Source organism: Dreissena polymorpha, chromosome 4 (genome assembly GCF_020536995.1).
Source record: "Dreissena polymorpha isolate Duluth1 chromosome 4, UMN_Dpol_1.0, whole genome shotgun sequence".
In the NCBI taxonomy this organism is placed as follows: domain Eukaryota; kingdom Metazoa; phylum Mollusca; class Bivalvia; order Myida; family Dreissenidae; genus Dreissena; species Dreissena polymorpha.
In genome coordinates, this window is record NC_068358.1 from 47,560,310 (window position 1) to 47,576,467 (window position 16,158).

The following is a 16,158-nucleotide window of genomic DNA, read 5'->3' on the forward strand; positions in this document are numbered from 1 at the left end:
ATTTCTCATGTATTTATGATAAAAGTATGATCAATAGTATCAGTAAATGATTAGAACTAATTGACTCATCATATATATGTATTCTATAAAATGAACCGTCACAAACGCTAAACCATTAAATAACTGTGATTTTACCATGTTATGTATAGATCTAATATGTTATAAATTTGTCGCAAACATAGATGGCTGGTGACTTTTGATATCATATGTTATCAAACGAGTCTGGAAGGGAGTAGTAAAAGGTTATTATCGGTCAGGAGTATAATAACATTTAAAAATATGTGTTCAGCATCTCCAATTAAATTGATATCTACTTGCATAATGAAATCAGATATCTTAACCAGTGAATTTATTTTATTTGAATAAAATAGTATTATTATTATGATATAGAGAATATATGGCGTGTGACTTTTTATAACATATGATATCAGACGAGTCTGATATGGCGTTGTAAAAGGCGAGGCTTTCCGAGCTTTTGCCTACGCCATATCGGACGATTCTCATATCACATGATAATAAAATTCTTCATTCATGTATTCTTTTTATTATTCGACGTGAAAAAAATATTGAAAACTAGACCCCAAACAAGTAAAATAAAACAGTATACACTTATTTCATGGATGCGCGGTGAACAGTACCACCTATCGGCCTCGGGCAACAGTACCAAAGTCATCCCTGATACCTTGGGAAACAGTTTTGACTGTTCACCGCGCATCCATGAAATAAGTGTTTTATTACCTGATCAAATTTCCAACATAGAAATAACAGCAAACTAAATTTTTATTTACACACAACAGTAATCGATAAAATAAATAATTTTGACTGTTTAACTGTAAAATGACGTCAATTTTTCGACGAAATGACGTCATTATTTCAGCGGGCAACAGTTCAAACTGTTGACCGGTCAACAGTTCGATATTCACCGGTAACAGTTTAAAACATTGCAAATTTCTTTTTCGACGAGGAAATAGCAAAAAATAATTAATTATCATTTATATAAGACATCAGGTAATAATCAAAACTGTTTCCCAAGGTATCCTATCGGCCTCGGGCAACAGTACCAAAGTCATCCCTGATACCGAGGGACAACAGTTTCGACTGTTCACCAAGCATCCATGAAATAAGTGTTTTATTACCTGATCAAATTTCCAACATAGAAATAACAGCAAACTAACTTTTTATTCACACACAACAGTAATCGATAAAATAAATAATTTTGACTGTTTAACTGTAAAATGACGTCATTTGTTCGACAAAATGACGTCATTATTTCAGCGGGCAACAGTTCAAACTGTTGACCGGTCAACAGTTCGATATTCATCGGTAACAGTTTAAAACATTGCAAATTTCTTTTTCGACGAGGAAATAGCAAAAAATAATTAATTATCATTTATATAAGACATCAGGTAATAATCCGCAAATATTTAGCGATTCAGAGTACAGCACAATATGAATATTGTGCTGATGAGCCTGACGACGTCAGAATAGATCGATGTGTATTGAACATAGCATGCACGAAATAGTCCCAGGTAAAATCCTCAATAAGAACTTTATAACACGGATTTAGTAACTGAGAAAAACATCGAATCGAGAAAAGTCGAAAATTATTTTACCGTGAGATTAAACATAACCAAAAAATACACAATTTTATTTAAATAAGCACGCAGATTGCAGACTGCAGTCTACGTGAACGGTTGTGTTCAAAGTGTGAAATGCGAACACAAAATGTTCAATTATACGGATTTTTAATTATCACAACAATTGGAATTCTGACCCAGTGAGTTTTTTATCAACGTTTAACACCATAAAATGATGCATTCAATGTCGAAATAATGACGGTACCTAACTCTCAACAAAGTTAATATGATAACATGTGTGGGGAAATCAAACGTTAAGGAGTTACAATTTGAGTTTTGTCGCGTTTGTATTGTTGGTGTGAATTGAATTTTAATGGACCAACACGAAATGGAATACAATATTTATTATTTAAAACACCCACGTAATTCCTTATGCAGCAATGACGAAATCGAATAGCGGCATGACGTGCTCTGGAAAGCTATAACGTTGATGGATTGCGGACGTTGTGGGAAATTAATGTCTGCAAGCAACATCGGATTCGTTATAAGTGTATCATGATGAGCTCCGTCCGGCGTCCGTCAGTTATCGTTCAGAGTCCGTCCGGCAATCAGACGGTCGCCGGCCGATGTATATGTCCATGGTTAATACTTGTATTTTTGCGGATACCCGTACAATTAATCCGATGTCGGGCGACAACCGTGCATTGGTCGTCCGATCGTTTTTCGATCTCAACTCGATTCCTTCCCGGGCAGGACGTCGAGTAAAATATTAATTTAAAATTAATCCAGACGCCGCCTGATGCTTCAAAATGACCCGGTGTCCGTGAAATCATCGGCCGGGCGCCAGCCCAATGAGCGGAAGAATACGTCGTCCGCTGATCGGTATCTATTTGTGACGGAGGTATTACGTGTTAGGTACTAGCATCGTACCGCCAACATTGGGTTGATATAGGCATGTTTTTACTGGTTGAGTCTTACACGAGTCCCATATAGAATGCACATGTGTCCGTTATGGGTCTGCCTATATATACGTTATTACCTAACTATCCGACATACATTGTGTATTGCTTTAAAAATATATATTTCAAACGTTCAAACTTTATTAAAGAGCCAAATTTGAGCTACATGGTGTATAGGCTGGGATTATGAGATGATTTTTGCATGTCTTACTTTTGCAAACACGGACTCTTCATCTCTCAGTTTTTTTATCTTGAATGATGTCTATTCCCATGTATTGCCTAGTCTGCAAATTCCTTGGTAAATAATAATACTTACAATTACTTTAATATTGACACAGTCCAGTGCCCGTTTTGGCAATACCTGTCATAAATCAAAGCGCTGTAAGCGCTGAAGGCCTGGGGCCCAAGTGTCAATTTTGCCGGTAGAGCCCCGGTTGAAGCCGGTCAACAGCCCGGCAGAGTCCCGGTCAACCCGGACTGGCTACGGTTTATCCCGGTGAAGCGCTGGCAAAGCCCCGGTTGTCGCCGGTAGTGCCCCGGTAAAAGCCGGCAGCGTCCCGGCATAGCCCCGGTTGTCGCCGGTAGTGCCCCGGTTGAGCCCCGGTGAAAGCCGGCAGAGCCCCGGTATACCGTAACACCGCCGGCACTCAGCGAGTCTATACCGGCATCAGACCCCGGCAGAGCTACGGCAACGCCCCGATTTTACCCCGGTCGTCGCCGGTAAAGCCCCGGCGAAGCCCCGGTGAATGCCGGTGGCGTTCCGGTAGAGCTCCTGTTTTCTTATTTACCGTAGCTATACCGGGACTCTAACGAAATTCAGCGGAGCGTTGCCGTAGCTCTGCCGGGGTCTGTATGGGCCTCGGTGGAGCTACGGTGCTGTCCCGGTTGTTCCCAGTGCCGCGCCGATCGTTGCCGGTCCTTCCCGGTGACTCCCGGTTGATCCCGGATGTATTAAACATTTTAATACTTTCCCGGTGGAGCCCCGGTTTTCCCCGGTTCATCCCGGTCGTCCCCGATGGAGCCCCGGTTCATCCCGGTAGAGTCCCGATTCATCCCGGAAGATCCCGGATCACGCAAAGGGGCTCCGCCGGCATCATAGTGAGACGTTGTCTCACATAGAACTTTTCGCGCTCGATTTGCGCGCTCAATCTGCGCAGCGAAATATCATATCCGGTAACTCTGTATATTTCCGAGAATGTTCATGAATATTTGTTGTTGTTTTTTTCATTTTCTTTTTTCTTCAATGTCTCGTTAACGCAAAATAAAATAAGAATATCTTAAAATATGTTTATAAATACCAAATGTAATGTCTTCAAAAAATGTATCAGAAAAAAATTCTTCTTACTGTCTCCGTATCTTTTCAGCCTAGACCGTCAAGTGAGGAACTTATGCTCGCATAAATATGCAAACAATCATAACAAGAAATATCTTTAAAAAAGATATACGGCGTTGATTGTGGTTGGAGTTTATGGAAGGTAAAGATTTAAATGAATGAAATCAAGGATAGCTAATATCTTTTTCTGTGCAGTTTTTAGCTGCATCAAACGCAGTACGGGATGTTACGCGGAGTTTTCGCGGCTTATTTTACATTATTACATATTGCTGGTCATAAACCTATAGATACAAAACAGAAAACCAAAGTCAACCGGCCACACGCGAAGTCTCCGTACATATTTTAAATATGTATACGCGCGTTCTTCGAACAAACCTGTTTGAGTGGTTTATCGGGCATTGCTACGTGTATTTGATTCGATTATTAACAGTATCGAGAATCATCGCGCTCATACTTAATACATTAGTCAATATGCTGCAATAATACATTAGAAAATATGATGGAATAATTCTTGTTAATTAATTAAAATTAATATTTATCATGGTATTGTTGAAAACACATTAAGAATCTATTATTGACATGCCATAAAATAATATCGCTGGATATCTTCATTTCACATCTTTCTGGTGGTAAAGAAAATTCCAGTTCACCTTGTTCACGCTATAGCGTCTTTATTATATAACTATTATGTTACTGACCGCGAACTCCGAACAGCACATAAGGTCTGACCTGTATGTAAACTCTGACATTCAAACACACTAACCGCGAACTGACCCCTTATACCTCGCGGGTTGAAATGCAATGCATTCAAGTGAGGCATCGCTTCCACTGCTCTTTATACTTTTACATATAACATGTTGACAGGAATATGGAAGTCAGTACTAAATATGAGAACATGGCCTTTAAGTACACAACGTTCTCGCGCTGAAAATCCTCTGAAAATAAAAGGTGCACGCACAAACTGTATTGATGTCGAGATTGAGTGTAAAACTGCTCTATCTATTAAGCCTTTTTATTAGAGATAAAACTGTTTCATGCTGAACACGCAGTAAAACAGTGTTACAAAGACGCGGACATATTTCCAATGTTCTAGTGGTATTATCAAATCAGCCAATGCAGTCAATGAAGTGTATTCATCTGTACTTGGCCGCGGGAAGTTTTATTTGAATTCTATTGGACGCTAACAAAGGTCAGGCTAAGGTGAAAAGCTGGCGTATACAGCTAACGCCGAAAAACTATGTCGTAGCCAATGCTAAGCAATTTTGCTTCAACAATATTTTTTACACGTTTTATGACACTGTCATGTTATATAGTGATGTCCTGGCCCCGTGTTCACAAAACGATTTTGCAATCGAAAACTTGATTTCAGCTGACATCGATTTTCGTTTATGCCTATCAACTACAATGGAAATCCATTTTCAATGATAAGCAAAATCGATTTTCGATTGCAAAAAATGTTTTGTGAACACAGGGCCTGTATTTACACGGCGGGTTATTGAGATCTGCGAAGAACTTCTTTGATTGCGCATGAATTACCGCCAAGTGGTAGTTCGGACTTTTGGGAATTCATTCATTCGTGGGTTCTGACTGTCTCAGAAATTGGTATCATTACTATGGCCTTAGGGCTACGCCCCAAGCCAAAAACGCAGATTAAAAACCGACATCGCGTAAATACATTATAAATGTAACACAGTACATTGTACATGCAAGTAAGCCATGTTAACAACTGTTCTTAAGCCCGGGCACTTGCATGTTTGTAAATGACTATTGTGAGATATCATTGAACTAAATAAAACATATTGTTACATACATGTGCAGTTGCAAAACTTTACAGTTTATTTTCATTCGTTGCTGGCGCTTCTAGAATGTTCGTATTTTCAATTTGATTTTACTTACCTATTGAAGGATATCGTGAGACATTATGGACCCATTTCGGTCCCAAATTGATGATGCGTTTTTAGCCCCCTAGTGTTGTATTACCGTTTAAATATAAAAACAAGAAATATCTTTAAAAAAAGATATACGGCGTTGATTGTGGTTGGTATTTGTGAAAGGTAAAGAGTTCAATGAATGAGATCAAGGATATCGAATGACTTATTTCTGTGCAATTCTTAGCTGCATCACACGCAGTAAGGGATGTTACGCGGAGTGTTCGCGGCTTATTTTACATTATTACATATTGCTGGTCATAAACCTATATATACAAAACAGAAAACCAAAAGACGAATGGAAGTGAAAAAAACATATAAGTTAACCGGCCACACGCGAAGTATCCGTACATATTTTAAATATTTATACGCGCGTTCTTCGAACAAACCTTTGTTAGTGGTTTGTCGGGCATTGCTATTTGATTCGATTATTAACAGTATCGAGAATCATCGCGTTCATGCTTAATACATTAGTCAGTGTGGTGTAATAATTCTTGTTAAATTAATCAAAAATAATATTTATCATGGTATTGTTGAAAACACATTAAGAATCTATTAATGACATACCATAATTATATCGCTTAATATCTTAATGTAACATATTTCTGGTCTAAAGAAAATTCCAGTTCACCTAGTTCACGCGATAGCGTCTATATTACATAACGATTATTTTACTGGCCGCGAACTCAGGTCAGCACATAAGGTAGTCGTGAAGACGCAGCGATGACCTGTCAATAAACTCTGACATTCACATTCACACTCACACACTGGCCGCGAACTGACCCTGATACCTCGCGAGTTGAAATGCAATGCATTAAAGTGAGGCCACTCTTCCATTGCTCTTTATACTTTTACATGTTAACATGTTGACAGGAATATAGAAGTCAGTACTTAATATGAGAACATAGCCTTAAAGTACAAACGCTCTTGCGTTAGAAATCCTCTGAAAATAAAAGGTGCACGCACAAACAGTATTGATGTCGAGAGTTGAGTGTAAAACTGTTCTATTTATTAAGCCTTTTCATTAGAGATACCATTGTTTCATGCAGTAAAACAGTGTTACAAAGACGCGGACATGTTTCAAATGTTCTGGTGGTATACTCAAAGCAGCCAATGGAATAAATGAAGTATATTCATTCGTGTCTAGCCGCGGAAAACTGTATTTGAATTTTATTGGACACTTACACAGGTCAGGTAAGGTCAAAGGTGACTTAAAACAGCTATGCCGAATAACAGTTGCCTAGAGCCGTGATGTCACATCTTAATGAAAACACATGATATTTTATGCATAAATAATTTGTTATGTTATTTTACTATTTCTAATTTACTCATTATCTGTTACCATGATACTAACTATAAATCTTATATTCAAGTACGTGTGTTTAACCTAAGTATATGGTCTCATGAGCTCCTCTTTTTTCCAATCAAATTCGATCTCGGCCATTGTGGCCCTTTATTCTATAAAGACTAGGACGTGATAATCCATAGTGGTCAAAATTATCACCCACCTCCACCCATTTAACTCCAAAGGGTTTGACTCCCGTACTTTCTGTGTTTATATGTGTTCATAAAACGCATTTTATCTTGTTTCATTTTTATAACGCATCAATTATTTTTATTGTGTTTTGTGTACCACTTTAGGGCTTGTTTTTACTGTCCGTCATGTCATACAGGAAAGATCGCAACATCACACTCAAATTCATGTTTTGTAAATAAGTAGTAGTATTTGAATTCTATACTATATCTGAGTGATGTTCGTAGCATGCTCAGAAAAGGTCCTAAATTTCTATATTTTTAACAATGTACACAAGTGCATTGCTACGATCACACGTTTCTTCCTTGGTCGGGTAATTCCACCAGAGGAAATCGGGAGTCCCTCGTGGGCGGCTACCATTCTAGTGAAGATATATGGTTAAATCTGTAGTTATCTTAAGCTTATTTTCTTTATCGTAAGTGGTTTATTTATTTATCGCAGTTTTAAAACAGTTTTTCAGACGAAAAGGTGTGCAAAACAAAAAGACACGTATATGAAATGAATAAAACCATGGTAGCATATTTATGCCAACCACATATCCGTGAGGCTATATCGACTATGTTTTAAACACAATTCGCTTGACCTTCTTGACAATGATCAGACAGTATTTATGAATGAAATCTCCAGTTGTAAAGGCACACCTTCGCATTAGACCAATGAAATCACTCGTGTGTTTAAAATGTCAGTTAGTTAAAATGTATGAAAACAACGGTTTAAAACGGCACTGGACTGTTAGTTTTGATGCACAATGCAACGGCAAACACGGTAAGAATGTTTTTTGATACGTTTTATTTAATTATTGTTTCGATGTCCGCGAACTTAGCAGGGAAAATGCCCTTTACTCCGTGACGATTTCAGTCATGAATACTGACTGATCGATGTTAAGTGGGTCAGGCGAGTTGTGTATCGTGTTAATTCTTAAAAGTTGACCCAGTATTTGTAAAAATATTGCAAGACATATACATATCCAAAAAGAAAATAAGTTTCTGCGTTGAATAAGACCGGGTTCATGAAAATCGCTGCAAAATTAATGAAGTAATGGCTGTTCAAAGCGATGCACCCCGTTTTCGGGTGCTTTCTAGTTGGATACCTTGTTATATATATATATATATATTTGATAGTGATTTTTTTCCAGAAAAGTTTATTTTTCGTTATAATATGGTAATTTATCATTCAAAATGATGTTTTCACTAACTAATATCATAGCCACACGCTAACCACCTGTGCTCAGTTTAACGTACGCCTCCAAGATGAACTTATGGTTAAAGCCCCATAAATACTAAAAATCAACGAATATTTCGTAAAATATTTCGTAAAAATAAAGTTTACCCATAAAAAATTACCTTATAGCAATAACCAAATTTTCAACGCTAGATATGGTATGGTTACATAGATTTAACGAGATACAAAATGAACGTTTTTGTTTTTGTTGGACCATATATTCCATGTGAACTTTCCGCGACGATATCCGAACATTTACGAGCGATTTAAGGTCAGCATGCAACAAGTACCAACTCTATATATCTACTACAAATATTTAATTAAATGTTATGTCTCCAAACTCTTGTTTTCAATTGCGTAGATTTTGGCCTCATAATATATTGTGTATGTTCGAGCAATTAACTAAGAGATTTTTGCGCATGTTTATGGAACGTTACTGCATACTTAAATTGTTAACGTGCACTTAGCGTTACGATTTTCATTATTCAGTATTATGACGTTCATGCTCGTTCACGCACGCAAATACACTCTATTGTTGAATACATATGGAGAGTTTATAATATGCTTTATTACATACTAAAACATAGTTTAATGTTTAATTCATCACTCGATACTTAGTTCGCCACTTCAATAACAGTTGTATATGTGTAAATATATACAGTAGAAGACCCCTATTGAAATTGGGGTCACTAGGTCAAAGGTCAAGGTCACTGTCACAATAAGCGTGAAAATAGTTTCCGATCAATAACTCGTCAACATATTGACCGATTTGCTTGAGACTTCACGTGTGCATTGGCCTTGGACCTCACAAAGCACATACATGAATGAATACATTGTATATATACCCAGACTCATCTTAGATATAATGTGAGTGTGTGTACATATCCTCAATAGCATACATGCACATATAGTGATTAAGTTATAAAGCTAAGTATAAAAGGCAAAATAAAAGACAAAGCATATAACAAAACAATAATGAACTAATCTAGCAGATTACATAGGATATGCAAAAAGCAAGGTGGAATAAATAGTCTATATACACAGACTCATCTTAGATATAATGTGAGTGTGTGTACATATCCTCAATAGCATACATGCACATATAGTGATTAAGTTATAAAGCTAAGTATAAAAGGCAAAATAAAAGACAAAGCATATAACAAAACAATAATGAACTAATCTAGCAGATTACATAGGATATGCAAAAAGCAAGGTGGAATAAATAGTCTATATACACAGACTCATCTTAGATATAATGTGAGTGTGTGTACATATCCTCAATAGCATACATGCACATATAGTGATTAAGTTATAAAGCTAAGTATAAAAGGCAAAATAAAAGACAAAGCAAATAACAAAACAATAATGAACTAATCTAGCAATTACATAGGATATGCAAAACGCAACGCAGAAGTAACTCGGATGCTGAATATATAAGCAGGGTGTATGAAGTATTACTATTACAAAGCATGGTTAGAACTAAAAGTACAGGTAAAACTCCCTCCACTCCATGAGCTTATCAGGCTTTTAAACTGATTGAAATTGCTTTCATCCCTAAAGTGTTGAGGGAGCTTATTCCATAGTTTGGCAGCATAGGAGCGGAAGGAGTTAGTGCCATAACCAGTGGTTCTCACCTTTGGTATATCAGCTGTCCCAGTGTACCTAAAAGAGTAATTTTGTTTTTTCGTATGAAGAATATCATGTAAGTAAGTTGGTCCTTGTTTATTTATAATCTTAACGACAGAAATTATGTTACTTTTACATTTTTTGCTTCTGCTGACATACAATAATAAAAAAAATGTAGCCATCAACCAAGTTTTCGTGTACCTTATTTGGATATAATAAGCTTTAAGGCAATCGTTTGATTATGTGAAGATTTTATCTGAAAACTACCATTTGGCCAAACTGTGAACTGATTTGTCTCGCCGTTATATTCCGTCATACAGATGCGTTTGTAAGCGATTTAAAACAAAACTAATACAATATAAAGCTATGGCGAGCAAATCTATGAACTTAGAAAGTGATGCTTCATTCACATACACAACGCCATAAGAATGTCCTTCACGGAAAAAGGTATTTGTTATATCTTTTATATCACCTATATATAACATAAGTACTGATGTTGCCGTGGGAGATTTTATGTTGTAATGAAAGTGGAGTTCGGGTACCAGAGTATAGTCGACTGCGAGAAGACGAATTAACAGATTCTAACCTAACGCTACTTTTACAACTAACTAGTTTCTCGACACAAAATTATTTCGTGTCAGCGAGGCTACATTGCGTATGGGAAGTGAAGTGGCAGTTTTGTAGGTATTTTCCTGCAATTTTACCCGATCCCACGCGTTTTCGGCTTCCTGTTCATATCAGTACGACACCGGAACAGCGCCTCAGTCAAAATGACCGAACCAGAAGTAACAATTAATGTCCAGGACGTCAGCGACGGTTTAACATCTGACGACGTGAACGTCAACAGCGTTCTTACGATCATTAATGAAACCGTGGCCTCAAAGTCGCTTCCGGTACTCCGTGTTGAGAAATTGAAGGACGATTTGAACAGCAGTTCGTCCTACATCAGTGGCGACGACGATCATAGCCACCATGAAGGCTCGGATGACCCTGAGGGCAGTAAAAATGAGGAGCCAGAATTTGTGGCACCAAGTGATGAATTGCGGGATAAAATTATTAATCAGGTCGAATTCTACTTCTCTGATGAAAACATCCTTAAAGATGCTTTTCTTTTGAAGCATGTCAGACGTAACAAGATGGGCTACGTAAGCATAAAACTCGTAACTTCATTTAAAAAGATGAAAAGTCTAACAAAGGATTATCGTGTGGTTGCTTACAGTCTTAGACAGTCAGATAAACTAGAAGTGAATGAAGAAGGAAGAAAAGTGAGAAGAAAAAATCCTTTGCCTGAATATGACGAAACAACACCATCAAGGTCTGTTGTTGCTATAAATTTGCCAATGGAAAACCCAACAATTGAGAACATTGCTGAAATGTTTTCAAAATGTGGTGAAGTTGCTTTGATCAGAATTTTAAAACCAAATAAGCCAATACCACAGGATATCAAGAAATACAGCAATAAGCATCCTGAGATCGGGACAAGTACATGTGCTGTTATTGAATTTGAGAAGCATGAATATGCGCAAAAAGCTGTTAAATCTATGACAGACAAGGAAGATTGGAAAAAGGGTATGAGGGTAGTTGTTCTTGCAGAAACAAAGAAAAAGAATGAAAAAACTACTAAAGACAATGCTCGGGCTGACAATGGGGAATCTCGTGAAGGTGGTGGTGGTGATGATACAAAAAGGAAGAAACGGGGTGGAAAGAAGCACAAAAACAAGCATTTGGATGCTGCCCAGGATGATTCCTCATGCTACAGTAGTGGATCAGATTATGACCCACCAACGCGCTCGTCTCTTAGTCCCAATAATTTTGATGGAAACAAGCTGAGTCCATCAAATAGTCCGCGTTCTAGTCCTCGCTCAAGTCCCATGACGAGTCCCAGAAGTCAGCGAAGGCGTGTTCAGCATGGTAAATCACCATTAGCAGAGCACAGTCCAAATGGAAGCCCAAGGCCAAGTCCTAGAAGCAGTCCTGAATCTTCCAGGAAACGCTACGACAATTCCTCGGGTGGAGATAACAGCAGCCCATCTAGCCCATGGGTTCAAAGACGTTTAAAGGCGGCACAGGAAATAAACATGAGCCCACTTGCAGTGAGTCCGTCGGGAAGCCCTATGTTTGCGAGACGTGGTGCTGATGGACCTAGAAAACTGGCTGACCTTGATGGCGTTGTTAGACAGCCCAAAGGTCCTGATGGTACACGTGGCTTCCATCTTGGCAGAGGAAAACCAAGAGCAAGTACCATTTCATAGGTACTTAATAATGTTGTGAAGTACATTTCTTAGATGCCATTGTTGTCAAAAAAGGCAGTGATATATGGTGTGCATATTTAGAGTCTTCTTATCGTTGAAGATGTTCATTTGCCAACATGTTTGCAAAAGTTGTTTAATTGTTTTGCGTGCTGTTGTTGATTAAAGTGATAGTGAGGTATATTTTACAACTTAAACTATGTAGTGACTGTGCTTTTTTATTGTAGTCACATTTAATACCAGATTTATTGAACTGAAAAAAGAATTGTATTGCAAAGATTAATGTTTGTGCAATCCATGTAAATACTGCATTATGTAATGAAGAAAACAAGACTTCAAATAAAGTGGTTATTACATTCCATTTCTGCTCCCCGCGTATGTTCAACAAAATAAAGGATAAATTGTTGAGTGGTTGCTATTATTGCTATGAAAATTGTGATGTAAAAATAGTTAATCTGTTTGATATCATGTTTATTGCTGTTGTTTTTATGGAGTCTTTTAATGTAAGTTCATTTCATATGCATGCAATTTTCAAATCTTGCTGTGCATTAGTGTATGACAATTGATTCTTTTACTCAAATAAAAACACTGAAACTGTTTTCTTAAGAGAGATACTTGAAACAAAATATTTCTGAGTCTGACACAGATCACATTTAAACTTCAGCTTTATTTAGTCATGTAAAAAGTAGAAGTACTTTTTAACAGGCCTTGTTGAATGTGAAAGTGTTTTCAATAAATGTCCTTGTTGTGTTATTGGTATGCCTGTAAGTCTTTGTTTTGATTTATATATGATGTTATTTTTTGTTTTTACCAAAAGTCATGTTTAATTATATGAGTCGTGTTCTGAGAAAACTTGGAATAATGCATGTGCGTAAAGTGTCGTCCCAGATTAGCCTGTGCAGTCTGCATAGGCTAATCAGGGACGTCACTTTCCGCTTTTATGACATTTTTCGTTTAAATGAAGTCTCTTCTTAGCAAAAATCCAATTTAGGAGGAAAGTGTCGTCCCTGATTAGCCGGTGCGAACTGCACAGGCTGATCTGGGATAACACTTTCCGCACATGCATTATGCCCAGTTTTCTCAGAACGCGACTCATATTATTTCCAATATTTAGGAACAGCCAGATTGGTTAAGAAGATAATAAGACTGTAAACAAAAAGTGTTGTTTTTAATATGTGTGAGGGGTAAAGGCCCATGTAGAATTCAGTTAAGACGCAAGATAAACTTGGATGCTTACTTCTCCAAAGGAGAACTCTGTAATTAATATCAAAACACATTTGATATTATAATTTGTTATGTTTATTACAATATATTAATTTGTACTCCCAGTCAAATATTTGCATCTACATGTATATTTTTGGATGTTTTTTATTTATTTGTATTTATTGTTTTAGGTGCCTCATGTTTTTTGTGATTGTGAATATAAAATGTTCAAAACATTTTATGTAAAATCACTGAATGTTAATCAAACCTTGATATTGGGGCACTTATAATGCTTTGTTATTTAAGTACTAGAACATGTAGTACATAACACAGAACTAATTAATGAATTATTATAATGAAAACACTGCTCTTGACAATGATTCATTATCTGCCTTTTGATATAGCCTAGGTTATAAAACATCATGACATTTATATAGTGGCTATTACTTTCTTTGGTCTTGAAAGTTTTTATGATAAGTGGACCATAACTGGTTATAAAGTAGCAAGTACTAACAAACTTAATCCAAGAATGGCAAAGTTCGTTACAAAGTAGTTCGGTTTAAAGGATTTACTTTCATAATCAACTACCTTTACCAATTAAAGCTATAAATTTGATGTCTTGTCTGTTAGTAAGAGGCAATTTGTGTCAAACTTAAGCAGTGCTCACGCTGCTGCCAGACATTATCGCCAATGGCGATTATTTTATCCAACTGGCTATTATTTCTTAAAATTGTCTAGAAAAAATGGCGATTATTTTATCCTCCTACATCAAAAAACAAATTGCCTCTTAATGTTGTCCGGCAAATGCGAAACGCCTGCAAATCGGGCCATCAAGCAGGAAAAATCGATAAACGAGATTACCTGTGTACACACTCGACCCTGTGTATTGTCATACACGCGTCAATAACTTTTGCGACATTGTGGCCTGGAGCGTTTTTCTCCATCAGTGTCCGACAGCAGTGATATATTTCGGAAAAAACGTTTTTAATCTCCCCGTGCTTTACCAATTATCGGTAACTATTAGAATTTTGATAAATTTTCGCCAATTATTATTTAATCGTCATGAAATCGCCGCTTATATTGTCGGCTGGTTTAGTTTTTCACGCCGTTTTTTCTGCAATTAGATTACGTTGAACATTGCTTGATGAAATAATTATTTAATCGCCATCAACTAATTATCCCCGTAATTACCGCTGTTGTCGTCTGCTTTAACATAATGATTTCAATTTTTAACCAGGTAACCTGGTTTTTCCAATTCAAAGGGACCCGGCATATTCCATGGCCAGCAAGCACGTGTTTGGAATTACACTGAGGTGGTGTATTTTAACTCACGCGCTGTGACGTTAATTGATGGAATAAATCATTTACAATTGATATTGGCCTCTGCCTACAATATTGCGGCCGATGGCAAACGTCGTATAAAGAGATAAAGTAGTCGAACGATATGCACATTTTAGATTATGCATATTAATATTTTATATTATGCATATTTCATGTGCAAAACGCGTACAATTTTTCGGATTACCGTTTTCGGATTCTGTATTTTTTCGTCGATTATGATTTATTTTCGAAGTTCATAATAGCAAAAATAGAATGACGAATACATATGCGGTGATACGGAAGGTGTGGTTGATAATATTTCGAGTTGTATTCACCAAAAATTGCAATTGGAAAAACTATAAAAAATAGTATAGCCCAGGGCTCTGGGTGGGTTGGGGCCTCTGCCCTTAATTCTTATGTGTATGTAACTGGAGCTTAGATCTGGTTTGTTAAGTCACACCCACAACATTGAATGTATTCTTTATTGTAAAGCCATGATAATATTTTATAAGAAAATGACACACTGATATTATGCTTGTTTTTAAGTATATATTTATATTATAACTTAAAACCAATAGATATACATTTCATAAAACATAGATAAAATGAGATTCATTGTTTTTCTTTTTTTTTTTGCCTTCAGTACCGTTTTGCGGAAAAGTCCGCATATGTTTTGGCTAATATTTTTTTAAGGAAAAAAATTATGGCTATTATTTTCTGAAGGCCAGAGTGAGCACTGCGCAGTGCTCACGCTGCTGCCAGACATTATCGCCAATGGCGATTATTTTATCCAACTGGCTATTATTTCTTAAAATTGTCTAGAAAAAATGGCGATTATTTTATCCTCCTACATCAAAAAACAAATTGCCTCTTAATGTTGTCCGGCAAATGCGAAACGCCTGCAAATCGGGCCATCAAGCAGGAAAAATCGATAAACGAGATTACCTGTGTACACACTCGACCCTGTGTATTGTCATACACGCGTCAATAACTTTTGCGACATTGTGGCCTGGAGCGTTTTTCTCCATCAGTGTCCGACAGCAGTGATATATTTCGGAAAAAACGTTTTTAATCTCCCCGTGCTTTACCAATTATCGGTAACTATTAGAATTTTGATAAATTTTCGCCAATTATTATTTAATCGTCATGAAATCGCCGCTTATATTGTCGGCTGGTTTAGTTTTTCACGCCGTTTTTTCTGCAATTAG

The 16,158-nt window shown here is 36.9% G+C and overlaps 1 protein-coding gene across 1 annotated transcript; it reads left to right on the forward strand.

Annotated features, from left to right (window-relative positions):
• Window positions 1-10,792: 10,792 nt before the first annotated feature.
• LOC127877584 (la-related protein 6-like) lies at window positions 10,793-15,561 on the forward strand. The gene has a single exon (XM_052423564.1). It carries the CDS (start codon window positions 10,949-10,951, stop codon window positions 12,428-12,430), a length of 1,482 nt encoding a protein of 493 aa, XP_052279524.1. The 5' UTR covers window positions 10,793-10,948; the 3' UTR covers window positions 12,431-15,561.
• Window positions 15,562-16,158: the final 597 nt, after the last annotated feature.

Bases quoted from the DNA above. Each gene is read 5' to 3' on its own strand.
- LOC127877584 (XM_052423564.1), top strand. From the start codon at position 10,949: ATGACCGAACCAGAAGTAACAATTAATGTCCAGGACGTCAGCGACGGT.